The sequence below is a fragment of the Pogoniulus pusillus genome, chromosome 30 (assembly GCF_015220805.1).
Source record: "Pogoniulus pusillus isolate bPogPus1 chromosome 30, bPogPus1.pri, whole genome shotgun sequence".
Taxonomy (NCBI): domain Eukaryota; kingdom Metazoa; phylum Chordata; class Aves; order Piciformes; family Lybiidae; genus Pogoniulus; species Pogoniulus pusillus.
The window spans coordinates 7,637,986-7,665,686 of record NC_087293.1 but is presented as its reverse complement, the minus strand read 5'-3'; the positions used below and the strand labels follow the sequence as shown (position 1 = coordinate 7,665,686).

At 42.7% G+C, this 27,701-nt stretch overlaps 1 protein-coding gene across 3 annotated transcripts in view; it reads left to right on the top strand.

Moving 5' to 3' along the window:
- Positions 1–27,701, top strand: part of TMEM132C (transmembrane protein 132C) — a 245,586-nt gene that overhangs the window by 156,726 nt on the left and 61,159 nt on the right. For all 3 annotated transcript variants that reach the window (XM_064169089.1, XM_064169090.1, XM_064169091.1), the window contains exon 4: positions 26,131–26,314. In XM_064169089.1, coding sequence (XP_064025159.1) covers positions 26,131–26,314 — 184 coding nt within the window. The remainder of the gene's footprint in view (positions 1–26,130; positions 26,315–27,701) is intronic.

Here is a 27,701-nt window from a genome sequence, read left to right as displayed (position 1 = left end):
AGCTTGTAGTACCTAAATTTTAAAAAGCAGTTATTTCATCAGCCTGACACCTATTGGAATTTTCAGAAGTACTGGGGCCTCGAATTCCCTCTGCCTGGGAGAAAGCAGATGTGTTTGATTGCAGCTGGAGTTTGAAAGTAACTCGTGCATTTGAAAACCCTAGAGCTACTCCGTGGCTTCGGGAAGGGGAACTAAGGTACTTCCAGGAATTTCACCTGCCATCCCAACCAGGTGTCTGACAACAGAACCTGAAAGCAGAGAGAATTTCTTAAAACTGGATGGAGAAGTGAGATGTAAAAGGACAGCATACATAACAGGAACCTCCTACTGCAAATTGGTCTGTAGATTCTGAGAATGTGCCTGGACAACACAGCGGAGACTGAAAACACAGGCATCTGGGGCACTGGGGAAGCTGTTTCTGTTACTGGCTCAAAATGAGCATGGGCAGGAAAGGCTGATGTGGCTACAATCCAGCACACAGAGAGCACGCCAGCTTTTGAGTGGTGCTCTGGCATGGGAGGGAGAGCAAGAATGATTTGAGAAGAAATTTGCATTATAAAAAAGAGCTCTATTTTGAGCTTGAAACCAGAAAAGACAGAAGACTTGAGATGGAGGAGTGTAGGAATGAAAGAATAGACAGTCTAGAAGCCTGTCTTAGGAAAAGTAGTAACAACATTCATGAGATGCCTGAGTCAGGGAGCTATGTGGATCAAAACAAGGGGAATGCAGAGAAGGAACTGTGCCACTGAAATGGAGAAGGTAAGAGGAGCTGCAGGGACCTGCTCCAGGGTTGCCATGTGGAGCTGTGTCCAACTGTGCTGAACATGTTCTGGAGCAGTGCATCATTCCTGACAGGGTGCCCTAGAAGTTGCCCACACTGTTTGAGGCAGGAGGGGGAGCAGCAAGCAGAGACAGCTGAGAATCACAAAGTTAATATGAAGTGGATAGTTGTGGTTGTTCTTGTTCCCTCCTTCCCCAATTTTCAGTTTTCCTTTACTCTCAATAAGGCTGTTAATAGAAACTTTTTTTTGCATCTCTTAGTTGAACTGGAGTTCCTCACTGCCACATTGTGAAGTTGGGCCAGATAAGCAGCAGAGCAGTCCATCCATCACTGCTTTCATTGTGTGCCCTGAAGGAAATGACCTGTCTAGGGAAAGAGCACAGTATGCAGTTTGAACACCTATCTCTGGGCCACTTGATATCAGGGGAGGCCCATAAGGAGAGCTCTTGGTGCCATGCCTCGCCTTCATGGTATTTCAGTACCCAGTGTTATTTGGGATGTTCTCCATAACTTCCCAGGATTATGTCACCTTCCTTCCTTTACAGTTTCCCAGTGAACATGGTGCTGCTGGAAAGTGGCTGTTTTGAGAACTTTAGAGACTGTAGAGAGCTTTTTGATCAAAACCTAAAGAAGCAGCAGCATCTTCTCACTGGTCATGCCCTGTGCTATTCCTTGACCAGAAGGACAATAAAACTTGAAGTCTTATATAACTGCATTTTCTGTTTTTATTTCTTTGTACCTGCAGTGCTTGATGGAAACAGTTCTATTTTGGTCCCATTGCGTTTTTGCAATAACAAAAATTCAGTTGCAATTGGCAAATTGCAGGCAGTGCTCACTCATGCTCCTGAATCCAGATAGTACCGGTACAAATTGCCAAGGATTATTATGATGAGGTGCCAGTGGAAGCCAAACAGAATGGTAGCATGAGTCTGCCCCTGATTCATTTTACTGCAGGCAGGTTGTAGCAGCTTTTCCTGTTGACATTTCCCATAGCACTAAGTTTGACCATATGCAAAGTCTTTGATAGATGTGATTGAGAGAGAATGTAAAATGCTTATGGATATGACTGTGGATAGAAATCTTTTTGCAGGAAGCTGTGAGGGCTTTACTGGGTGTGTTGAATTCATCTGTATCAAGATATATTCCCACTTTCAGGATTTAAAGCCCTTTAAGCTACTAGTTTTTCATTAAAGATGGCACTGCATGGCATCATTGCTGTCTACATCTACCTGAAGAGAGGTTGTAGCCAGGTAGGAGTTGATCTTTTCTCTCAGACAACCAGCAGCAAAATAAGGGGACACAGTCTCAAGCTGTGCTAGGGGGAAGTATAGGGTGGATGTTAGGAGGAAGTTCTTCCTAGAGAAAATGATTTGCATTGGAATGGGCTGGCCAGGAAGGTGGTGGAGTCACCATCCCTGGAGGTGTTCAAGAGGGGACTGGATGAGGCACTTAGTACCATGGTCTAGTTGACTGGCTAGGGCTGGGTGCTAGGTTGGACTGGATGATCTTGGAGGTCTCTTCCAACCTGATTGATTCTGTGATCTTGTTAAACCATTACAGTTGCCTGTATGTTGATGTTAAGGAATTTAGAAATGGTTTGGGAATTGTTTAGAAGTTGTTAAAGATTGTTGAAATTGTTAGGGAACTGTTTTGAAGTTGTCAAGGAATTTAGAAATGGAAAGTGGTGAAGTTTATTCCCACAGCTGGGTCAGGAATATAGAAAAGCCTTTGTTTGGTGATTTCTTAGCACTAACATGAATTAAAAATTCATTGCAGTGTCGGGATAAGACAGAACTGGAGTGGGTAATGTGATAGTAGATGCAAATAATTTTAACACCATTTTTGCTCCTACTGCAGAACCTCACTGATTTCCTTCATCACAATGTCAAAGTACTCAAAGCCTGCCTCACAGAGTAGGCAGAGCTCTGTGAAACCCTCAGTACTCAATTTAAATGCACCTTTATTGTTTATGTCCTCATTTCTCCAATGAACTCCAGCACGACCTTGGGCGAGTCACTTCGTTTATCTGTTCCCCAGCTTGTTTATCATAAAATAGGCTGATAGTGCTGTACTCCCAAGAGCTGTGCATAAAAACTCTGTCTGAAAACAGTAAGGGAAAAGTATTGCTATTGTTGTTGATGTTATGTATCTATCTAAGCACATGTCCTAATGGTCTTATGCATCATATGAGTAGACCCACTGAAGGCAGCAGGGCTGTTTACACATTGAAAGTGGTTTGCTGGACCATGGCCAGAAAATAGGGATGAACCTATAACTAGTAGATATTCCCCAAGGCATTTAGCAGCAGGAATTATGGTTCAGAACCCTGTTAGGAGGGTGGATGGATATATAAATAATTGTCATCAGGATTTAAAGTCATTCGGGAGGCATAGTCTACTTTGCATGTAAACAAAATGTAGGTCTTGAGGGATTCTGTGTCTTGGCTAAATCTGCTCATGTATAAATCCTCTTTTTTAGGCTTTATATTTTGTAATCATTGTAATTTAAATTCAGCTACAGTCCACAGGATTTGCACATTTTACCACCATTAAGGAAGTCAATAGGAGCTGTGCATCCCACTCACTATAGCTGCCCTTCAAAAATTAACTCCTTCCCATCTCCTAAACCTAGAGGCAGGCACAGCACCAGCACTGGAGGCAGCCTTTGAGAGGATTCTGCCTGAAAATAAGCATGTGAGGGACAAGTATTTCAGCTGTTTTATACTTGTCTTTACTTCTGTCTTCCTCTTTCTGAGCTACCACGCTGCTGACTTTGTTGCTGGGTAAGCATCCCCTCCTGCCATTGCCAGAAGGTTGGCTTCAGTGCCGGGGGATCAGACTGCCAGGCAGCATGCTCCCCGAGCCCTTCGCTCTCCTTCTGATGTTTGTTTGGCATCCTTCCCATCACGCACATTACATGGCATTAACCAGCTGCGTTTGTTTTCCCAGCTAAACAAATTCTTCAGACTAGATTCATGGCTGAAACTAACTGATAGCAGGAGATTCACGCCCAGATAGCAAAGCTTTCTACCAGAGAAGTCCCATTCTGCTATCATCGCTTTGTAGTTCCTACATGTATTTTCTTTCTGTGCTGCGATTGTTCTGCAGTAAACAACTTTCCAGGAATAACAAATGTTGCTTTGCCCGTTGAAGAAAAGGAAACAGATGTTCCATAGAGTGGGAGAGAAAGAAGAAAATACTCAGGCTTTCACCAATCTGCTGTGTCTGAGTTTTTTCCTCTGGAGTGTAGAATTGAAATCTGCAGGAGAAGAGTGTTAAACATCAGTCATCCTTGCTAAGAGTTACAATAGTAAGAGAAGGATCCTTAATACCCTTGTTGCATTTTATTAACTTCAAGAGGCACATGAGGATGGCCTTTGGTTTTTTTCTTCTCCTTTCCTGGAGGAAATAGTAACATTTGACAGGTAATTTCATAAATGAAGACAGTAAACAGCTGTTGAAGATGATAATGTCTGAGTGGTTTTGTTGTTTCTTTGAAAACTTAGTTACACTCATTTTAGATTATTTTTTCATTGTCTTCTGTTAAATGAGAATTCCTTACATGGCTGCTTCAAATGGAACCTTGATTGCTTTCCATCTACTGCCAAAACCATAAAAGACCCAGAAAAATCAAATGCATAAAAACATTTATGAGCAGTGATACAATAAATTTGTGCTATAGTGCATTTTAATTTGATAAATTAAAGTTTTGCTATGCAGTAGTTTGTGTTCTTGTGCGAGAGAGGCATATTCATTAGCCATTTAAATTCAGTACTGTGTTAAACAGCAGTAAAAGCAATTCTGGCTGCTAGTGGGAGCTTTTGGTGTGGCATTATGAGATTTCCCAAACGTCTGAGATGCAGTGTGGGAGAAATGGAATTAAATGCGCTCATGGAAAAGGAAGTGCGAGGGTAGTCTTGTAGCAAAACCACCAAACAGGGCTTTAGATGGAGCTTCACTTTGCACATCACCCACAGATCTCCTGCTTTAGCTTTGTAAGTGCTTCTCAGGAGTGTGGAGAGAAGGGGCAGCCCCTGCAATGCAGGCAGGGTAGTGAGGTAGAGTCAGCTTCTGGGTCCTGCAGGTATTTAGTGTATTCTGAAGCAAGACATCAAATTTTCTCTGTGCCTCTTTTTTCCATTTATAAATGGAACTAACAAACATCCTTTCTCTCTGTTTCTTGGTTGTTTTGTCTGTGTGGCCCACAGAGTCTCCTGCTATGTGAAACTCTCTTCTGACGTGCTGTATAGCGCTCAGCACTAAGGTGTGACAGCAGTCAGTGAAACACTGTAAAAACCAAAGACAGCAGAATAGTTACAAAGAGTCTGACCCATAATTCAATCCTGCTTTGAAGTGTATTAGAGGCATTAAAAGTTCCTGCTGACTCTCTGCATATGGATGATTTCACCCAAGCTGGATATTTCTTTGAGGCTGAGAAAGTGATCAGGATCGGTCCTTTGAGAGTTGACAGCACTATCAGGCAAGGGTGAATGAAGGGCATTTGTTTTGTTTGTTAGCTCAGGCACTTAATAACACTTGAGCCCTCTTATGACCTTTTCCAGGATTTTCTTTTGGCATAAATGTCAGGAAATGCAGCTGGGGTGAAAATATTGATAAATATATCGCCAGGATTTAAACTGTAACTTAGGCTTGCTGCAGAACAGGTTTTTAGGCAGCCCTAGTAATTTTTGAGACATTCCTCATTGCCTGGTGGTTCATATAAGCACTTGTGAAGATGTTTCCAAGTGCATATCATTTTCCCTTTGCCAGGCTTTGCGCCGTGAGGAGCAGTGTTCAGGAAGGGAAGCCATTGCCTCTTTAACAAACTGATATTTCAAAGTTCAGTGCAGAGTCAGTTTTTATAGCTTCCTCACCCAAAAAAAAAAAAAAAAAGGTTCAAGTCAGATGTACCAATACATTTTTAAGGAGCTCCTGTTTTTCTTCTGTTGAGCCAATTCTCTTGACAGGCTTATTAGAAGAACAGGCAAGACAAATGGCTGGTGTGAGATCATACAGTGAGTCCATGACCCCAGAAAGGGCTTTGACACAGACCCTTAACACTAGACCATGTGATGCTGCTGTAAGCCAACAGCACAGAGCTGGCGGAGCTGCTGCCACTTAACCCAGGGCCAGTTACCAGAGCTTTGAAGTAGAGAGAGAGAGAAAGGGGCAGCAAGTGAGCGAGAGACTTTATCTGTGAAGAGAGGATCTGAGCTGAATCGCCTTTGGCAATCTTCCCCTGCATGGAGAGGGCCCAGGTTGTGTGGTTAATATCAGGGGAGGTTGATGGTAGATGTTGGCTAGCTGAGGATAACGTAAATCTGATGTATAATTAGAGACCTGAGAATGGGAAAAGGAAGTAAGTGAAATGCAAGCTTGACAAACTCAGCCTGTCCAGCATGTTTCCTTACATCTCTATTACTTCCCACAGTATACACATGTATACACACATAGACACAGCAGTTCATTCACAAGTTCCCTGTTCTTTGGCTTGTCACAGCTGTTTTTGTGCTTGCCAGTAAATTACTGGTGCCAGAAGCCTTTTCTCTTTTCCTTCATCTGCTGGCACAGGTAGGACCAGTGTATGATAAGGTAATGCAGCCAGCTAAGATGCTCTCTGTCTTTTCCCTCTCTGTCCATTTCACCAAGACGTTTTCATTCTGTGAACCAGATCATCAGCAAGAGGAACTGAATAAAAATCCACTGCTATCAGGATGTAATGTCAATTTACACAGTGTCATGTCTACTGAGGGCAAAGAGACAATCTCCAATAGCCTGGAGCGCCTCTGACTTCCTAGTATTGCCTTAAACACAGTTTGGTCTTTATTTTTAAATTCTTGGAGCTCCTTTAAATCCCTTTTCCTATATTAAAAATGTTCCATCTGCTTTGGGAAACCCTTTAAATTAGTCATAAAGGCCAAGTCTCTTTATAGAAATAACTGGATAGGACAGACATCCTATCTGCAAAAATAACAGCTAACCTCCTAGCGAAATGTAGCTCTTGGAAGAGCTGGCAGTGCTGCTGAGAAGCATTAAGAAAGGGTTTGTCCATTTTCAGACAGCTTTTTGATTGAATGCCACATTGATACAGGCATGTTTGGCACGTGTAAGAGGTTCTGAAGACCATCCCATCCAGGCAACATTAACCTCTTTCTTTTGGATACAACTTGTGTATTCTGCAGTCAGCAGAAGTAATTTAGAGTTGAGTACCCCTGGAAATTCAACTCTTAATACCAGATAGCTCTACAGAGATTTTGTCTCTGCATTGGCCCAAATTTAAAATCTCTGGAAGCGAAATTTTTTTGTTTGGGGATTTTTAGCATGAATTCCATTGAGCCAGTGGCACCCACCTTGCTGTTGTGATACTGATCAGCATAGTTCCTGTAACCCGAACAATTCAGGCCACCTAATGATTTAGGTCACTTCAGCTACAACTGTTTTAGAATCATAGAATCAGTCAGGGTTGGAAGGGACCACAAGGATCATCTAGTTCCAACCCCCTGCCATGCCTAGGGACACCCTACCCTAGAGCAGGCTGCCCACAGCCTCATCCAGCCTGGCCTTAAAGACTTCCAGGCATGGGCTCTCGACCACCTCCTTGGGCAACCCATTCCAGGCTCTCACCACTCTCACAGTGAACAACTTCCTCCTCATGTCCACTCTGAACCTCTCCACCTTCAGCTTTGCTCCATTTCCCCTAGTCCTGTCATTCCCTGACTGCCTAAAATTCCCTCCCCATCTTTTTGTAGGCCCCCTTCAGATCCTGAAAGGCCACAAGAAGGTCACCTGGGAGCCTTCTCTTGTCTAGACTGACCAGCCCCAACTCTTTCAGTCTGTCCTCATAGGAGAGGTGCTGCAGCCCTCTGATCACCCTCATGGTTCCCATTTTGTGACAAAAAACTTTAGGCACAAACCTTTGTACTTCTTATGGCCAAGCATGGGCAATCAGCTGCATGCATTCCGAGATTTTCTGTCTGCTAAAATCATCCCCAAGCAAAGAAAGGGTTACTGTTGGTTATCCAATCCTTTACAGACAGATGCTGAATGTCCTGCCAAGTGCTGCTCAGACATAGAGGTTGTCCCAGGTAAAGTTAATCACAGAGGTGCAGTACAGAGGAGAATCAGACTGTGAGCCCAGTTCACTGAGTTAGGGGGAGGAGAGGGACAGCAAAAGGAAAACCCATCTCATGCAGTGCAGGCAGGTCATCTCTGGGAGCTGGAATATTCAATAGCAGCCTGTAAGCAGCATTCTGCTGGTGGAAAAGGTCATCTCTTGGTTTGCCTTGGGCATCAGAAAATACTTTGAAATTGCCCTGGCTTCTCTAAGCTGACAGTGCTGCCTGAGAGAGCACCCTCGGGTACAAGAGGGGTGACAATGGAACAGTGGCCCTGCTCCCATCAATATCAAAAGCAGAGCACCGATTGACTTGAGTGAAAGTAAGGTCAGGACCAAAGTGTCACATGTAACATATTTCAGAGTTGTCACCATACTGATTTTTCAGGCACAGGAGGATGGTTAGCAGTATTCATTGTGCAGCTTCAAGAGTTTGGAGGGACGTTAACAGAAATTTTAATAGATGGATCGTTTCCTGCACACTGTGGTCTCTGCATTTAAAGAAAAAGTGCTGCATGTTGAGGTGAATAATAATGTGTCCACGAGTCACTCCTTTAGAATCTTGCTTTGAAGGGCATTTATCTGACAGATTGCTACCCCAGGAAAATTGGGCTTGTTCATCCTGGAGAAGAAGAGGATCCAGAGAGATCTTGTAGCAGCATTTCAATATCTGAAGTAGACCTACAGGAAGGCTGAGGAGGGACTGTGTAGAAGGGCCTGTGGTGTTAGGATGAGGGGCAGTGGTTTGAAACTAGAAGGGAGTAGATTTAGGTTGGACATAAGGAGGAAGTTCCTCACAGTGAGGGTAATGAAATACTGGAAGAGGTCGCCCAGAGATGTGGTTGAGGCCACATCCATGGAGACATTCAAGGTCAAACTTGATGGGGCCCTGAGCAATCTGATCTAGTTGGAGATGTCCCTGCTCACTGCAGGGAAAATGCATAAGATGACCTTTGAGGGTCCCTTCCAACCCGATGCATTCTGTGGTTCATAGAAGTAAAACTGACTAAGGATCTATGGCTGGGAATAGATCAGAAGGGGCAAATCCCTTTGTATTTGTGTGGTTAACTTCCAAGACCACCCAGTTGAGTTGGATATCATCCTTCCCCCTTCTTAACTTTTTTGTCATACTGTTCTTGCAAGGCTACTTTATCAAGTAAAAATCCCTGTCAGCATTCCTGGATTTTCTCTACATAGATCTGGAAGTGCATTTTTCCCATTGGCAGTTCAGATGAGAGCATGGCACAGCTTGGGCTGACAGGTGTCTAACAGTTATCTTTAAGCATTTTCTCTCATCTGACATTCACACAGCTCTGGAGTTGGTTCTGCTGGTGTGCTCATACAGGAGCAATTAACACATTTAAGAGCATTTCTTAATGTATAGACAGAAGTGTGAATGCATTAGAGCTACCCCAGCTGAAGTGAACTGTTGGGGCTCAGCAGAGCACCCTCTGGTTGCCAATCCACAGCAACATGGCCCAGGCATCCTTGCCTGCACTTAAGGAAGAAATTGTTAATGACATCTGTAATTTTTAGTGTCTGCTGGCATCAGGCTTTGCTTCCTGCAAAACTAGTTGGGGTAGTGTTGCAGAGGGGCAAATTGGGCCAAGATATGTCTGATTGATAAATTGGTAGTAATTGAGATATAGAGATTTAGTAGAAGGATCTTTAGAAAGAGATACTACTGATCCAGATTAAATCTTGTTTATAAAATTAAGGAAACTTTTATGCATGAAACTCACACAGTGTCAGGCCATCTGCAGTGTAAAGTGCAGAGCCAGGATGTGAGCAGTTCTTTGGAAATTAATTTTACCCTTAGAGAGTGGCAAAGAACCTGAGCATGTGGCACTCTCACCTCTGCGTGTCTCATCAGCTGCATCATCTCCTGTAAGTACCTTTCAGAAGTGTACTCTGCATCTGATAATCATGAGGATTTCCTTGTGGGATTGATTCTCTACTATTTTCTTGTGCCATTTTTGCTTAGAGGGAAGATAACTCTTAATTTTAGTTTTGAAATTAAACTAATTGGACCTATCTATCTCCTGGTTAGATTGAAGCAGCAGAAGGAAGCCTGTTTGTGATTCAAGAGTGAGTCAGCAGATTATCCTTGTCTGCAATCTGACTTAGAGGTTAGCCCTGATACGTGGATTTGGGTAGGGCAAATTCACAGAGTGGTGAATTTCCCCCCAAGCCACTGCAAATCACAAATTTCCATCACTAGAAGACACTTCTTTATGATGTGGGTGACTAAGTGCTGGAACAGGCTGCCCAGAGAGGTTATGAAGTCTGCTTCTCTGGAAACTTTGAAAACCTGCCTTGATGCATACCTGTGCAGCCTGCCGTAGGTGGTCCTGCTGGTTGGACTCAGTGATCTCTGGAGGTTCATAACAATCTGTGATCTTTCCCATGTATTCCAAATAGCTATTCCAGAGCTCTGCTGACATCAGCCTTCTGATGACCAATTACAATTCGATAAGGAATAGTGTTTTCACAGGTGCATTGTCTTAGCCTTGTGTTCCTCCTTAATAGGATTCCTCCTGCTTGTCTGGGCTGTTCCTCATCTCATTGAGCATTGCACTGAGCAGTGTGTGCATAGCTGTGTGTGTAGATGAGCTTTTGCTGTTGGCTTTGCATTTCTTCAGAGCCTTTGCAAGCTGGACTTTCATCAGTCTAATTTCACCTGTCTGATCCAGCAAAGCGTTGAAAGAAGCAGGAGCAGTGGCTAATATGGTTGAAGATTTCAGTAACAAAGAGAAGGCTTGTTGAGAATCTTTTTTCCCCTTCTTTGAGAGTATCTGCTAAATGTCATTTATATAACTACACAGAAACCCCTTTTGATTCACCTAGTGCAGAAAGGCATAGAAAGGAGGGTATAAAAAGGCAGTAATGGTTGTTTGGGAAAAAAACCAACACAATAGACTTGTAAATCTTTGCTTTGGGCTGTAAGACAAATGTGTAACTATATGGTGCATGGAGAGGTTCTGTGCTAGACTCCTGTTTATTACTTTCCACAATAAAAAAACTTGCTGTTGTTTTAAAGAGTCTTCTAATGTCATGCAGCTTATGGTTCCCTCTAGCACTCCTGGGCTCTTCCTAGACTCAGGTTAGGATGATTTTTTTTTTCCCAAGCAATAGAAAGTCACCTCTATAAAGCGGGACACAGTCTCAAGTTGTGCCGGGGGAAGCATAGACTGGATGTTAGGAGGAAGTTCTTCACAGACAGTGTGATTGGCATTGGAATGGGCTGCCCAGGGAGGTGGTGGAGTTGCCTGGAGGTGTTCAAGAAAAGACTGGATGAGGCACTCGGTGCCATGGTCTAGTTGACTGGCTAGAGCTGGGTGTTAGGTTGGACTGGATGATCTTGGAGATCTCTTCCAGCGTGGTTGATTCTATGATTCTATGAAGTGTGACATCCAAATCTATTGTGTCCTCCTGCTTTGAAAGGGGCTCTGATTTGGCAAATTTGAAACTGAGTCTTCCCAACAAATTACAGGTAGCTCTTTTCTAATTGAGGGGCTGCAGGGAAAAAACAGACTGGGACAGAACCAGCGATGTCAGAGTCGTCACTTCAAAGTTGCTCTTGGAGTTTATCTGTAAGTGTTTTGTCAGTCGAGTAGGCACTTGCTTTTCTCACAGGCCATTTAACATTAGGATCGTGTCTCCTTCATTTGTCTTCTTGAAATATTGAGGACACATTGCTCTGCCTGTGCCTGACAGTCAGACAGGAACGTCTGCACTTGGCCTGAAAACTGATGCCTGCTAGCAGCTCTTAGGAGAAACATTTTAGCTGCAAATACAAATATGCAGTGGTGGTCCAATGAAATCTTTAAAAAGGTGCTGGCATTGGCTAGAAGCTTTGATGAGCATTTTGCTTAAAGACAGTTCTCCTGACGCAGTAGATATCTTCTGTATTTTCCCACTTTTCATTCTATTAAGCAGAAGAGTCAGATACAACTGCCAAGAAACCAGGATGCAGGACTTCTTTTCTCCACAGAAACACGCTGAGTCTAGACCTGGAGTCTCCATCCTGCTGGTGATGTCTTCATCAGTAATACAGAATGACTTTGCTGTTTTGTTAGTTCCACTCTAACACTGAACTGCTTTTGCCCCATAACTTCTTGTTGGTGTTTTAACTTCAAGGCAAAATACGAGGGAGGTTATTCTTCCCCTGTGCTCAACACTGGTCAGGCCACACCTTGAGTCCTGTGTCCAGTTTAGAGCTCCTCAATTCAAGAGAGATGTTGAGATGCTGGAACATGTCCAGAGAAGGGCAACGAAGCTGGTGAGGGGCCTGGAACACAGCCCTGTGCAGAAAGGCTGAGGGAACTAGGGGTGTGCAGCCTGGAGAAGAGGAGGCTCAGGGGTGACCTCATTGCTGCTTACAGCTACCTGAAGGGAGGCTGTAGCCAGGTGGGGTTGGTCTCTTCTCCCAGGCAACTGGCAATAGAACAAGGGGACACAGTCTCAAGTTGTGTTGAGGGAGGTCTAGGCTGGATGTTAGGAGGAAGTTCTTGCCAGAGAGAGTGATTGGCATTGGAATGGGCTGCCCAGGGAGGTGGTGGAGTCACCATCCTTGGAGGTGTTGAAAAAAAGCCTGGATGAGGCACTTAGTGCCATGATCTAGTTGACTGGCTAGAGCTGGGTGCTAGGTTGGACTGGATGATCTTGGAGGTCTCTTCCAACCTGCTTGATTATATGATACTGTTTTTTAGTGTGAAAATTTTAACTTGCCTGAGGAAAGCAGCACATTTAAAAAGGAAGTTTTTGGGATAGTAATATCCAAAAATGTTTCTTCTTTTAGCATTTTGCTTTCCTCAAGTTGCAGTTGGAACTTGACAGTGTGATGTTGCAATGGGGGGAGAAGTCCATGGTACATATGGTACTTTCAATGCAGTGGACATAAAGAAAAAGCTAAATCACAGAATCACAGAATTTCTTAGGTTGGAAAAGACCTTCAAGCTCATCGAGTCCAATCATTAGTTTCACACTGACAAGCCCTTGACTCAACCAAATCCCTCAGCACAACATCTAATCACTATGAAATGCTATGCTTGCAAAGGACCACCAGGATCAGCCAGTCCAACCTTCATCCCAGCAGCCTTCATTGCTAGACCATAGCCTCAAGCACCACATCCATTGTCCTTTTAAACACCTCCAAGGATAGTGACTCCACCACCTCCCTGGGCAGCCTATTCCAGTGCCTGACCACACGCTCAGGAAAGAACTTCCTCCCAGCATCCAACCTGAACCTCCCCCAATGCAACTTGAGGCCATTTCCTCTCGTCCTATCATTAGTAATTCGGGAGGAGACTTTGCTTCCAGAAGCAAAAAGGTGAACTTGCCAGGGAGATGCTGAATTATGCAGAAATCCAAACATGTGTAGTTGGTGTGATCTCAAATCTATCAGCCTTGACAGTATCCTTTTAAATGACTCCTTAAAAATGTTAATTGCACATCATAGCCACTTCAGCAGTGACATTTCTGCCATTGAATGTCATGGGGACATTTTTCCTTTTATTATCCTTGAACAGGAGAAGTGAACTACCGGTGTTAGCCACCAGGTAGCTGTATCATGAAATGTAATGGATCTACCTCCAGTATTTATGTTGCTTCTGCTTTTAATAAGCTGCTTTTAAAATTTACAATGAGAGCAAGCTTCTGGATGGTATTAGAAGGCAACATTGTTAAGCTTTGCTTTATGAACTGTAAAATAAAGGTTTGTACGTCAGGATTCTAGAACTCCAGATGCTGAAAGCCCTGGGGTCCATGAGTTTTGTAAATTTGAATAGGAGCTGGTTTGTAACTGCAGAATGAAGAAGTTGGTCACAGTTTTGTCTTAATTTCTGATGGATATTCAGCAGCCTCTGCTCTCTCCATCATGCATTTTTCTTTTAAACACTAAGAGAGAAGGGGAAGGGGAAAAAAAAGGAAAAACAAAAGGGGAGAAGAAGGGAAAATGGAATAAAACATCCAGCAACCACTGCAGGTATCTTAGGATTTTTGGCTGTTGAACTCAAAAAGGAGGCTCTTTGTCTGAGAGGCTTTCTGAAGTTTCCTCTCTCTTTTTACATCTTCAAGGGAAAGGGAAAAAAGAGAAAAAAGCTAAAACTTCCATTTTTATTACTATCTAATCTGTATTGCTTCTATATTACTTAAGGAAACTTCCCTCCTTATGGTGGGATCTTACTGTCAGATGCTTGCCTCACTGTTTTCCCCATCTGAGTCGAGTTCTTTGATTAATGTTGATGTGCTCCTCATCCCACACTTTTCTGACACCAAGATTTTTATCTTTCATTATCTTTTGAGGACAACTTTGATAAACTGCATGCATAATGTACATTGAGGGATATTAAATGTATGTCTTTCCTGCATATCTACCTTGACTTTTTTCACAGTCACCATGTAAAGTCCAGTCTGACAGAAGCAGAATAGTGAACTGTGGGGTGGAAGGCTTAAATGTGAGAAACACTTTCAGAACTCACCCTGCCTTGCTGTCCTTCACTCTTTTCCATATGCAGCCTTGATTTTACAGTGCTTGTCACAGCTTTCTACTATAAACTCTCAAGATAAAGAAGAAAAGCTATGCCAAGAGATGGGAAAACTGCTCCTTTGCAGATCTGACCTTGCAAGGTTGTATCTCGTAGTTGCAGTCTACAGAGATTGAGAAACAACAAAATGTTCTGCTCTATTGTGATGATAATTGGAAGAGGTTGCACAGGGAGGTGGTAGAGTCACTCTCTGTGCTAGTTTGAGCCTAGCTGGGATATTTTTAGTGAGAGGAATGAGATGACAGGCTGTGAAAAGGGAGCAATGGTGATGTCTACTTCACTCATAGGCTTGCTGAGATGTATAAAAACAAGAACACAAACATAGATAACACAGCTGCTCTTTGGCTTTGGCTGCCTCCCTTCTCTCTCTAACCTGCTGTCTGTCTAACTTATCTGTCTGCTTCCTAACCCCCCTGGCCAATTCTCCAAACTTACCTTGAATGTAAGGCAAAGTCTGGGATAGGGTAGATGTGTGGAAAGGAGGTGGAAGGGTGGTTGGGAGCCCCTCCTGGGGACTCTGGATTCTTGGAGGGCTGCTCTGTTTCTGTATTATCTTTTCTATTGTCTATTTCTGTCTATAGCTGTAGATATTGTAAATACCTGCTTGTATATTGTGCTAAGCTGTAAGTATGAAGCTTCATTCTTTTATTTCCAGCCACTGAGTCTAGTCTGGGTGATTTTCTTAGGTGTGGGGGGCAAGTAACACCCAAACCATCACACTATACCTGGAGGTGTTCAAGAAAGGTGTGGACATGACACTTCAGGATGTGGTTTAATGGCCATGGTGGTCTTGGGTTGAAGGTTGGACTCAATGATCTTAAAGTTTTTTTCCAACCAAAACAATTCTATGACTCTCTAACTTTTGGACATACATGTTCAGAGTGGACAGGTGTTAACAATTCTCTGGGACAGTGTCCTAAAGTGTAAGTGTACCTGCAATTAATCAGTAGATCTGACTTTGTCCACTATACTTGACTCTGCTGTCTGTTTTTACCTATGTCACTCCTGTTTATATGGGGTTCCAGCTGAGCTCAATATTTATCCACTGTTCACTGCTCAGATTGTCTTTTCCTTAGGCTAGTTTGATTTCTGCTTTCCCTTAACTGCATTTCACTTCAGCATAATAAAGACCATGTGAGTAGCATAGAACATGAAAGAGAATTTACATGAAAAGAGTAGGCTTAAAAGAGTATATCTTATGTTGCACAAGTACTAGTAAGGGAAATAATGCTGTCTGAGACAGGAGATGTGATTTAAGATTAGGGAAAAGGAATATATTCCTGCTGCAGACTGATCCTTAGTGAAGCTTGCAAAACTACATTGACTTTCTGGAAATAAAACTACCTCTCCATCTTCCCCAGGCCAATGTTCTCTAGCTCTAGATTGTACACAGTATTATTCAAGTCCCTGCAGCTTCTGGTCCGAGGGACTCTACAAAACCTGAGTTTGCTCTGTGATGAAATTGCAGCTGTTGAGCTTATTTCTCAAAGGATGCAGCTCATTTTGGGATCTTTTACTCTCTATTCAGGCAGCTTCACAGACACCTGGAAAAGCTCTTCAGCTAAACTGGAGATCTGTACCAACCAGATGTTGATTATTGTTTCTGATCTGAAAAATCCCTTTACCTTCTTTGTACACTTAAACTTGGAAAGCTGCAAGTGTGCCTAATCGGAACCTAGAGAAGAGCATGGAGCTGTAACCCATAGGCTTGACTTTTTGTTACCCCATGAACTTTGTTCATGGCCAGCAAGTTTGAGAAACTACTGTAGTTCACCTTTGGGCTATTTTTTTCTTCATTTTTTCAGCTTATTATTCAACACTTCCTTTTCTCCCCCTTTTACTCTGCTTTATATCCACTGCCTCTATGAAATGCAGACATTTTATCAGCTTTGCATGCCTGGTGAATAGTTAAGCTGGTGCTTTTCCAATAGGCAAGTGCAGCTACCCTGTTGACAAGTAGTGGAGATCTTTATGCACAAGTACTTTTGGAATGTCAAGCCTAGCCCAAAAGCAGATATGCTGGCAGAGCAGTAAAATAAACACGGAGAAAACTACAGGAACTGGAATCTGAAGACACCTGACTTGTAAATTAGGTGTGCATAACACACACCTGATTTACATATGCAGTTCCACATAAATGTCATTTGTCTTGCCAACTGTTGCATAATGCAGTTTCATCTTCAGTTTGTTTTGAACCAGGTGCAAATGCCTGATACACTTACCTCTACATGAGCAGTACCTGGAGGGATGTTATGAATAGCAATCAGCACTTAGGCTGCATCTCTTTCTTTGATCAATGTGTCATTTGAGGCCATAACAGTCCACAAATGTCTGGCACAGTCCAGTGTCAGTAACCAGTTCATACAGAAATCAGGTGGTTGTGTCAACAGCAACTGACACATCTTCAGTGGAAGGGATGACCTGTTTGGGGCTACTCCAGTAACCAGACCTTTCTACATCTCCATGCCATTTTGATCATATTTTTACAAAATCTCATTGCTAACTGTGCATGCCTCCATTTTTTTCCCTGTCCCTCACTAATAATGCCTCTTTGGCACCTGGGACAGCGTGCTCATACAAATGATGACCTATCTCTTGAGTCGTGTTGAATTTTAATTTCTGCAAGTAGGGCTTGGTCTGAATGACAGACAAAAGAGACTGAAAGAGGAGACTGAGGCTGCCCAACTCATCATGGGGTTTAGTAAATGGACTAGCTTGTTCTGTGTCAATTCCAGGTGTACTACAGCTTATAAATGGAATAAAACACTCATGGAAGATGTTAGTTAGAATAGCCTGCTGTATAGGCTGCTTTTTCAGAGGTGTTCTCTTGTCTCTGACTGTTTCACTGGCTGCTCCCAAATGAAACACTCATGGAAGATGTTAGTTAGAAAAGCCTGTTATATAGGCTGCCTTTTCAGAGGTGTTCTCTTGTCTCTGACTGTTTCACTGGCTGCTCCCAAATGAAACACTCATGGAAGATGTTACTTAGAAAAGCCTGTTATATAGGCTGCTTTTTCAGAGGTGTTCTCTTGTCTCTGACTGTTTCACTGGCTGCTCCCAAATGAAACACTCATAGAAGATGTTACTTAGAAAAGCCTGTTATATAGGCTGCCTTTTCAGAGGTGTTCTCTTGTCTCTGACTATGTTTCACTGGCTGCTCCCAAGCTATTGAAGTAAACAATTAGAAGTGAAGATTAAACATGCTTTTCTGTATTTGATCTCTCTGCTTTTAACAGGCTGAAAGAGTGGTATAACCTAATGCTGATCAGAACCATCCTTTTTTACTTCCTTTCTCTATTTGAAAGCACTGGGTCTAGAGTGAGTCTCTCTGAAAATCTCTGCTCAGGGTGTTCTTTCCAGTAATGTCTCTTGGAAGATTTTCAGTGCTTACATGTTTGCTGTCTCCAGGAGAGGAAAATACTGCTTACTTACCGTGATTCTGGAGAGATTCCAGTGGTGAATGAATGCTAAGCAGACAATGTCCTTCTTGGAGGCAAGAAGAGATGATGAAACACTCTGAAAGCTTATTTCTTGACCAATCTGCCTATGTATTTTGTTATCTGAAATTATAATGAAGATATTAGCAGGCTCATACCTTGCCCAAACTGAATGGAAAATGAAATAAAGGTGGAAGATGATGTTGGCTTAGTTCTGGGATTTGCACATAGCTTTTATACAATGACAGCAGTCTGAATCAGAGGGTCACATGCCTGCTTCCTCTGGGAAAAGGGAAAAATCCATCTCATCTGCCTTGTGCTTGAATGTGATGTAGCATCAGAGAAGACTGATGAGCCTGCTATCTTGACTACAGCATTTATTGGTGATTAGCTAGTCTAAAAAATGCTGTGCATGGAAGGAAGAAATTGGTGAGTTATTGTGGTCCCCATTTGGGTGTCCCTCCTTTAGAGACTGTCTTATTCAGTTTTCTTCCTGTCCAGGAGAGGAGCAGTTCTGGTTTTCTGTACTCTAATTAGCAACATGACTTTTGCTCTTTGTTCTAGAGTAGCAGTTAATGTCACTGAGATGAGTATCTGTGGGCAAAGCTTGTAAAGAGGAGTCAGATAGACACCACATACTACTAACTTCTTTATTGAGATTAGAAGACAAAACTATTTTTCACCTTGTTTAACTGGGAAACAAAAGCACAGAAAGGTGCTCTCTCTCTCTCTCGTATGCTATCCAGACAATTCATATGGTGTCAGCTAAGAATTTCCCTCAAAAGTGAGAGCTCTCAGGCTAATGCAGCAGTTGAACCACGGTTGGCCTTGTATTCCTTGTGTGGCATGTGGTTAAACACAGCTAGGATCCTGGGACTTGAGACCAACATGATAAAGGTACCGTATTCAGGTGCCTCAAGTAGCAGACAGACACCAGAGGTTTTTAAAAGCTCCATGATGAGTAATTCCTACTGATTTTATTGTCTCTGTAAGGATCACTATCTTCATGTCTTGCCCGGGGTCATTAAAGGATGCTGTGGAAGAGCTGGGAAGTGAAATGAGATTTCCTGTCTCAGTCCAATAGCTTAATCAAAAAGCTATGTTTTATATCTCAGTTTATGACAAGAATGCTAAGAAACCTTATTAACTAATCTAACCCTCATCTGGACTGTATGAAGACATCAAGTACAGCATTATATCATCCCTTTGAAGATCTACATGTACATTATCTTCTGTTGCTGGAGTTTGCTAGGTTATACCTTGGATATTTGCCTTTGAAGATCTTCATAACATTTTTAATGTAGTAGATTCCCATAAAATTATGTCCTTCCCTATCTGGAAACTGCCAAGATAGATCATCCTTTTTTCTTTTAATCCTCTACTGGTTTTTATGTTTAGCGATGAAAACTAGGCTAATACTGCAAAATAAGAACTTTAAACTGCATTTTTTCTCCAGTAGTTGGCATTCTTCCTTAATTACTGTATCCTCTTTAGAGCTAGTCAAAGGGATTAACTTTGTCACAGCTCTTATTAAGGATCTGCTGAAAGAAACTTGTATTAAGCACTTGTACTCCATTTAATCAAGTGTTTCAGAAGGGAAATGGATGGCTTAAAGTCCCAATGGTGGATATTACAACATTTCACTTATAGGTGACTGCTTCAAAGCAATCTAAGCTGCTAATGATCCACTCTTTGTTAGCACTGAGTGCTGAGTGAATTGATGTGTTAAGACCTGCCCACATAATTTCATCATCTTTGAAGTCATCATCCCTCACACCTTCCAGATCAACTTCTAATCTCCATCTTCTGTTAATTTCTCTTAAATTGCTGTGATTCATCGTGATCCTGGGGTGTGTCCACTGAAGATAAAATGTGCTTAGGGAAAGGTAAAGGAGGAGCAAGAAGCTGGAAAGAGCAGGAATGGAGAAACATACGTCCTGGACCCTATTATAGTATTTCCAAGATGAGAGGAGTCCTTGGTGTGTACATCTAAAAGAGGACTGAAGTACAGATTGCTCTGCAGTCCAGTTTGACCGTTGGCTTCTGACGTGAGCTTGTGCATGGCAGTAACGCCCTTCATTCAAGTGAGATGTGCAGTATAACTGAAGGATGATGGGGTTTGTACCCTTTTCAGTGTTTTATGTCATCTAGTAAGTGCTGAGCTTGCATTAAGATGTCACTGTCAAACTGGATGGCATTAAGAAGGAAAAGCATTGCGAAGTTTTCAGCAGGTCAAAGCATTCTCAGATCCCTAGGTGCTTTCAGGAAAAATCTGCTGGAATAAAGGATGGCTAAAAAATGTTTTTAATCTAGGCTTTTTAATTTTTTTCTTTTGAGAGCCACTGTAATAAATCGAAATTATTGATTTTGCCTGTAGCAGTCCTGAGATTCACTCATTTAAGAGTCGAAACTGCTCTATTACTCAGAGCAATAACCCAATGCTTTAAAATCTCTCATCAGAGACTCCTGGTCCACACATGTAGACAGGCATTTGACAAAGATTTCCGTTTGTTTATGGATCTTACATCAGCTGAGATCTCTGCACTGCTTTTCTTTGTAATTATCTGCCCTCCTTTTCCCACTGTGCCCTGTGAAAACCTTTGCAGCGCTGGGCCTGTGGGTCACAGTTTCTGGGCTCATTCTGTGAGCCCAGCTGTGGCCGCCTGTGGCCAGTACAGACTCTTTCATCATTGACACACTGAACACTATTCCACTTCTTACCAGAAGTGATCTTACCAGAAGAGATCTTACCAGATCTCTTCAGAGAAACAGAATGTGGTTTGCATTCTAGCAGCTGGAAAATTATCCACATTGGGAGTCTATCCATGGACTTGATACCACGTTTTAAATCCCCTGAGTTGAAAGGAGAGTTAAATACAGCTTTTGACACAGCCAGTATCAATAAGTTGCAAAGGAATGCTTAATATCGTACTCAAAAAATATTGTAGAATTAAGAATCTTGGTTAAATTAACACTAACTGATGTTAAGAGTATGTGTTCCATCTGTGTAGTTAGCAAGAGCTGGTGAATTCCATGGCAGCTTCTCCCTCTGTCACTTCTGTTTTGCTTTTTGTTCATTTTTTATTACATCTCCATTAACAGAATATTTCTGTTCCTCCTTTTCCTAAAGCTGTGCTTCTCAGAAACATCCACACAGCTCTGCAGTACAGTTCCTCCTCTTTCTCCTGGGGCAGTAATTTACTGCTAGCCAATGCCAGTACTAAATTACTAACTCCATCACTAACTTGCTGGGTCAGCTGCTGTAACCAATAAGTAGCACCTAATCATTGCCCATCTGCTCCAGCAAAGGACTGTCTGGGTTGAGTGCTCCTCACCGTGCCCATGTGCTCAGACCCAGGGCCAGAGCGGCTGCTTAGCAGATCAGAGGGAGTCCTTACTCCCTTGTGCAGCCCGTGGTCCAACCTGGCCCTGAATGATTAGCATATTTATAAAGCAAAATAAATCTAAGGAGTGAACTGGCCCTGGGGAGCTCTCAATCCAATCAAATTAGACTCATCTATCTCCCCATGAGCAATTCCTTCGAAGCCCTGCCTTCATGAAGCCTCATTTGTAACCACTACGTGCTGTGTACTTTAGAAAAGTTTTATAATTACTTGCTGTTCCGGCTGCTGAGCAGTTCTAAATGTTAGATATTAAGGAACTGCTGTTTCAGTCAGTGAACAAGCTCTGAACATTAAATGTGCTTCATGAGAAGTTTTTTTCTCAGCCATTACACATCTCTGAAGGCGTATTTTTTCAAGTGGATGCTTTCCCAGCTGTTGATCATCTCTCTGTTTCTTCTGTATGAAGGGAGAAGGAGGAAACTGATGGTGGTGTGATACTGTCTAAAGGCTTTATCTCTGTGGAGGGAGATGGGTGCACTACTCACAAATGCAGGCATTGAAATAATTGTGCAGGTCAACCTGAGAAAGTGCCCCTGGGACCTTTATCTTATATCATGTGTTATGTGTCAATATTTTTGTGTCATGTACTTTGCAGCAGAAATATTTTAGCAATCCTTTAGAGAATATTGCAGAAGTATTTTGATACCATTCCTATGCTGTTCCAGCACTGAGCTTGAGGCGTTTGGAAGAAGCAAACTATCTTTGTCATGGGTCAAGAAGATACTTGGCTCAATGAGTGTTACGAAGTGCTCGGTGAGAACTAGAAATCCAAATGATGATAGAGGGCTGGAGCAGCCCTCCTATGAGGACAGACTGAAAGAGTTGAGACTGTTCAGTCTGCAGAAGAGGAGGCTCCGAGGTAACCTTGCTGTGGCCTTCCAGTATCAGAAGGGGGCCTACAAAAAAGCTGGGGAGGGACTTTTTAGGCTATCAGAGAGTGACAGGACTAGGGGGAATGGAGCAAAGCTGGAAATGGGCAGGTTCATGCTGGATGTGAGGAGGAAATTGTTCAGCGTGAGAGTGGTGAGAGCCTGGAATGGGTTGCCCAGGGAAGTGGTAGAAGCCTCATGGCCAGGCTGGATGAGGCTGTGGCCAGCCTGCTCTAGGGTAGGTGTCCCTGCCCATGGCAGGGGTGTTGGAACTAGATGATCCATGTGATCCCTTCTAACCCTGACTGATTCTCTGATTCTCTGATTGTATGAAATGAAGCAGATGTTTTGGAGGCAGTTTTGTACATGGTGATAAGAGTGGTTTCTTTCACAGCTCATCAATTTTTCCAAGTATGCCTGTTGTACAGAATGATGTTGAAATTTAAGATGTGTGCACTGAAGACCATTTAAGACTACACAATCAAGTGCTGTGGTTTCCATTTCCATTGGGACCATGATGACAGTGGAGTGGTTAGCAAGAGATTTGGAAAAGCACAGATCCATTCCCTGCCCTGTCCCAGTCTTTCATGTGTGCTTGTGTGAGTCATGTAGCCTCTCCTTCAGTCATCCCAGGCAAATCTGAGCTAGCTCTGTCTACAGTGGGAAAGAGAAGAGATTTAGGAGTGGATGACCCTCAAGCCCCACTGCAACAGATGGTACATAAATAGAGCACAGACAGCAGGTCCCACAGTTTAATCCTAGAAGATCACACAGTGGCAGATGTAACTGTCAGGGGTGGAAGAATGATTCTCATCATTGTACATTTTGGAGGAAGGAAGTGAGTTTATGTCAGGCTTGTTTATGGTGTAGTCTAGTGCTTCACAAAGATGCAGGCTGTTGTTTGTGGCTTCAGTGACGATAATATTGCTGAGGATGCAGCTGGGGCAAGGGCAGTCAAGTGCAGTTTACATTACAGTTGTGTAGTTTACCATGTAGTTCTCCAAATGTGTGTGTGTTTGCACAATAGGTGACAAAAAGCTGACACTGACTGCAGTAATCGAAGTCACTGAGTATCATGGACCTGAAATATAAAATCCAAAAGGTGTAGTAGAGTCCTCTATGTATTATTAGATTGGAATAAACCCAAAATCCCTTCACATGTTGACTACAGAGGTATGAAATATGGAACAGGAATACTGACAGACAGTAACTTAAAAACTATCTGTCTGTGCTGATATCTGACTAGTCTCTGCCTGCAGCATGGTGGCTGCAGAACTTCCCAAATGGCTCTACATCTGTGTATGCCAGCTGTTGTAGCCAGCCTAAACTAAGGTTCCTTATGCAGGTCATTTCAAGAGTTGTGTGGAAAAGATGTGGTTACCTCCTGCTGCCTGTTTTCAGTCATAGGACATCCTTACAAGAATGTGTGGATGCCTAGACATAGCCAGGTACAGCAGGCTCTGGTCTGTCCACACTGCAATTCAGAGTGCTCTGAAGTGCTCCGCAGAAATTGAAAGCCCAAAGATTATTCTCTTCTGGGTATTTCCCTTGGGTAGCTCAAAGCAAGGCTCAGGTGTGCACAGCAGATAATCAGCCTGGATGGCTCAGGAGCAGAACACCAAGCCACTCTTAGAAATGGTGTGAAAGGATCAAGGAAAATTAGATGGTGTGAATCATTGCTGTCTGCAACTACCTGAAGGGAGGCGTTGATCTCTTCTCCCAGGCAACCAGCAACAGAACAAGGGGACACAGTCTCAAGTTGTGCCAGGGGAGGTCTAGGCTGGATGTTAGAAGGAAGTTCTTCACAGAGAGAGTGATTGGCATTGGAACAGTCTGCCCAGGGAGGTGGTGGAGTCACTGTGTCTGGAGGTATTCAAGAAAAGACTGCATGGGGCACTTAGTGCCATGGTCTAGTTGACTGGCTAGGGCTGGGTGCTAGGTTGGACTAGATGATCTTGGAGGTCTCTTCCAACCTGCTTGATTCTATGATTCTAAGAGCTGGGAGTCAAAAGGAGGCAATCAGCCCTCACCTAAGTCAGCACATCATGAAACAGTGGACTGGTTGGAAAGGAGCTTTGTCTCACTTAGAGATTCCCACCTAGAGCTCTCTGATGCTTCTTGTAAAGTCATGAGGCTCAGGTGCTGTTTAAAGAAGTACAGGCATCTTGATCAGGAACTTTCCTGACGTATATTAGAACAGCTTGATGTGTGCACAAATTTATTCTCTACTTAGCCTAAGTGAAAGCACTGAGATAGTCAATCACATGTAAAACTTCTCTTTTTTCCTGTCAGTTACTAAGCATCAGATCTAGAAATGGTGAAAATAATGGCATTTCAGGTGTCATTAATCTGAGGCAGAATGGTACCTTGAACAGCTAAATGAATGCTGTAGCTTAGGTGATTCAGGTATCTTTGCATATAATCATGCTTTCAAATAGCTTGCAAAGTTCAAGCCAGTATGTATTCATTTTGTGGCGTCCCAGAAGTGTGTAAACTACAGTTATCACAGTTGCCTTGTATTTACAAGCTGTAAGATTTATTTAGTAGAGACTCTTCAAACGGGAATAGACTAGCCTTGAGTTATGAATTGCTAAACCCATCCATCTATTCCATTACTACACCAAATCACTCTTTAAATGCAGGGAGGAAATGTACCACTATTGCAGAAGTGTTATAATGTCTCACTTTTGACACAGCAAGAAAACAGCTAGGAAATAAATGGAAAGCATTAGGCTGTATTAGGACTTTTCAGAGTAAGCCATCCAAATGAAAACCTATAATCAAAATAATAATTATCAGGGGAACGCATTTGCTTTCAAAGTAACCACGCAAAGTAAAGCACAGAATCTGTCTAAAGTAACAAGAAATGGTGCTTTCAGTTGGGAGGTAAAAAGAAAGTCTAGCACATGAGAATGCAAGTGCCTTGTACATGATCAGTTCTTGATGGGTTTCCTCAGAAATGAGCCTTTGTGGATTGTACGTTTAAAAGAGGAAACTTGAAGCTGTTGTGGGATGAACACATCTGAGAGTGTGATGGAGCTGGGTCACTGAAGCTAGGAAGACACCTGTCTTTCTCTTCCTTTTAAAAGTATTACAGCACAGGGCCAAGCTGAAGTAATGCTCTGTGAAATATGAAGACTTTCTACACTGTGGAAAGACAGTTGGAAAGTTCTAGAGACGTTAACATGTAGTAACTACCCCACGTAGCCTGTACTTCTTTTCTGATTCAAATAGCAGACACTCCAGCAGGTTGTTTTTTTTCACATATTCTTTCTATTTCTGATGTAGTTACGGAAATTGAATGCAAGAGACAGAATTTCAGCATGCCTTTTTGTATTTGTGACTCAGGTTAACCAATCCTCCTGACTGTATACTGCATTTTACCTGCCATTGCTTTGTTGTTTCTATGTATTTTCAGCTACAGGGGGGGATAATTTCCAGAACATCTCTTTAAGTTTAGACCAGCCTTGTCATTTTGCCATTTAAGCATCTTATTTTTTCATGGCTTCCATGTGGCATATATGAACTTTGGTTGCACAGAGTTTCATTGCTAAGGATTTACATGGTTTTGGTGGTGGATGTATACAACGAACCTTGGTTTTCATTTTTGGATGTGCTATTTCTGTGTTCTCCAGTCTCCAGGAGAGCCAGACTTAACTTTGGCTGATCAAGGTCAAATCCATCTTGCACTGTAGTGACAAAACCATCCAAAGCATGTAATGGAATAAGTCTATTTTGCTTTCATCAGATACAATTTCCTGGATTTTATCCCTCCACATAGTGTTCATAGGAAAAGCAGCTGACCCATTTTGAGTAATTCTGGTTTGTATGCTCTGAGGAAGTGGTAGATTGGAAAAGGCCTTGTGTTATATCTGCATATAAATAGCTGCATTTTCCAGGGGCTAATATGATTCACTTCATTTGCCGTCTTCAGCAAAAGTAATAGCTCTTCCCTCTCCCTGTTTTTCCTCTTTTCAGAAGTAACAGTTTGTTCCATGAGGTCGTGCAGCTGAACTTTGAAATAGCCAGTTTCAGCAGCCTTTCTGGAACGCAGCCCATCACCTGGCAGGTGGAATACCCTCGGAAGGGAACGACAGACATAACCTTGTCTGAAATCTTCATCTGCCAGAAGGATCTTGTTGGAATTGTTCCACTGGCAATGGTAAGAAACCATTTCAATGTGTTGCTCCCTCTGATCCGTGTGTGGGCTGAGAAAAGGCATACCAGGCTGCAGGCAGACTTGCACAGGAGTGCTCTCTGCCCTGCCTCCCCGCTACAGCTACAGCTACTGCCCTGCCTTCCTACTACAGCTGTGTAGTACTGCTTGCTAAAGCCATGTCCTCATCTGATGCTCTGTACACAGCACACAGTTTCAAACCTAGCAGAGGAAAGGATGCTGTTACTTTAAAATAGTCTCTGTAGGACTTCAAATCCTGCATTTCTGTCATGCATGGCTCCTTCCAGGGTACCAGCTGGTAATACAAAGCCAAGCAGATTTACCTTCCCATTTCTAATTGCTATTTCATGGCTTCAACTTGCAAACTCTAGAGTGTCTTTAGAAGGCCTCGAGTACCTTCTGCTAAAGCCTAAGTTTCTTGGTCCTTAGTAGACTGAAACTGATACTAAACAGAAAATATTATTAACCTAAATAATATATTTAAGAAAAATGAAGCTTAGACTTTCTCTTGGAAAAATGCCTTGGGTTAAAATCTGCTTGCTCTGTTCAGTGTTGTAGCACCAGTTGTGGGGTGCCTGCCTCCCCTTGGAATCATACCTCTTGCTTGTCTTTTCAAGAGTCACAAACGTGATTTGTAGGAGCAATGTCATTCTCTTCCTCTGGCCCAGTGAAGGTGCAATCACTTCTGCAAAGCAAGACTGGGACTGTGGAAGCGCTGAGACTTGGCAGTTAGGGCCCCCTCCTGTGGGTGAACAACCTAGGGTTAAATTCCTGCTCAGAGGCAAGCAAATAAGACATTTTCCCAGCACCTCAGGCATGCTGCTTTTAGGTAGACATTTTATTTTCTGTGGGATTTAGATATATGCTGAGAACTTTTTCCATGCTGTCAGGTGGAGCAGGCACTGAGCATTTATTTTGGAAGTTCCTGCTGAACTTCATGACAGAGAGAGAGAGAGAAGCAGAGCTGCCAGCTGCCTAGAACAGGACCAAGTACAATTAATAGAGGAACTGTTCATGCTACCATTAGTCACTGTCAGGGCTCAGGATGTTGGAGAAGAGTTAGATCCATCTTACTTGTGAATTTTGCCTCTCCTGTGCATGATCTTGATGGTGAAATTTTGGCAGTCTTTTCTTTGAACAGCGTTCAGTGGTTTGCAGTAGATAATTAGGTAAGTATTATTTCCTGGAAGTCCTAGTCTTCAATATATCCTTCCCCTTTGAAGAGTAAAATTGCTGCTCCTATCAAATGAGGTCATGGCCAGCAATTTCCTGATCCAAAGTCTGTTAAGTCAGCAGAAAGTCTGTGCTGTATGCCAGATCTGAGAGGGAAATAATTGCCCTCATTACCTGTGGAGTTGAACGGTGAATACAT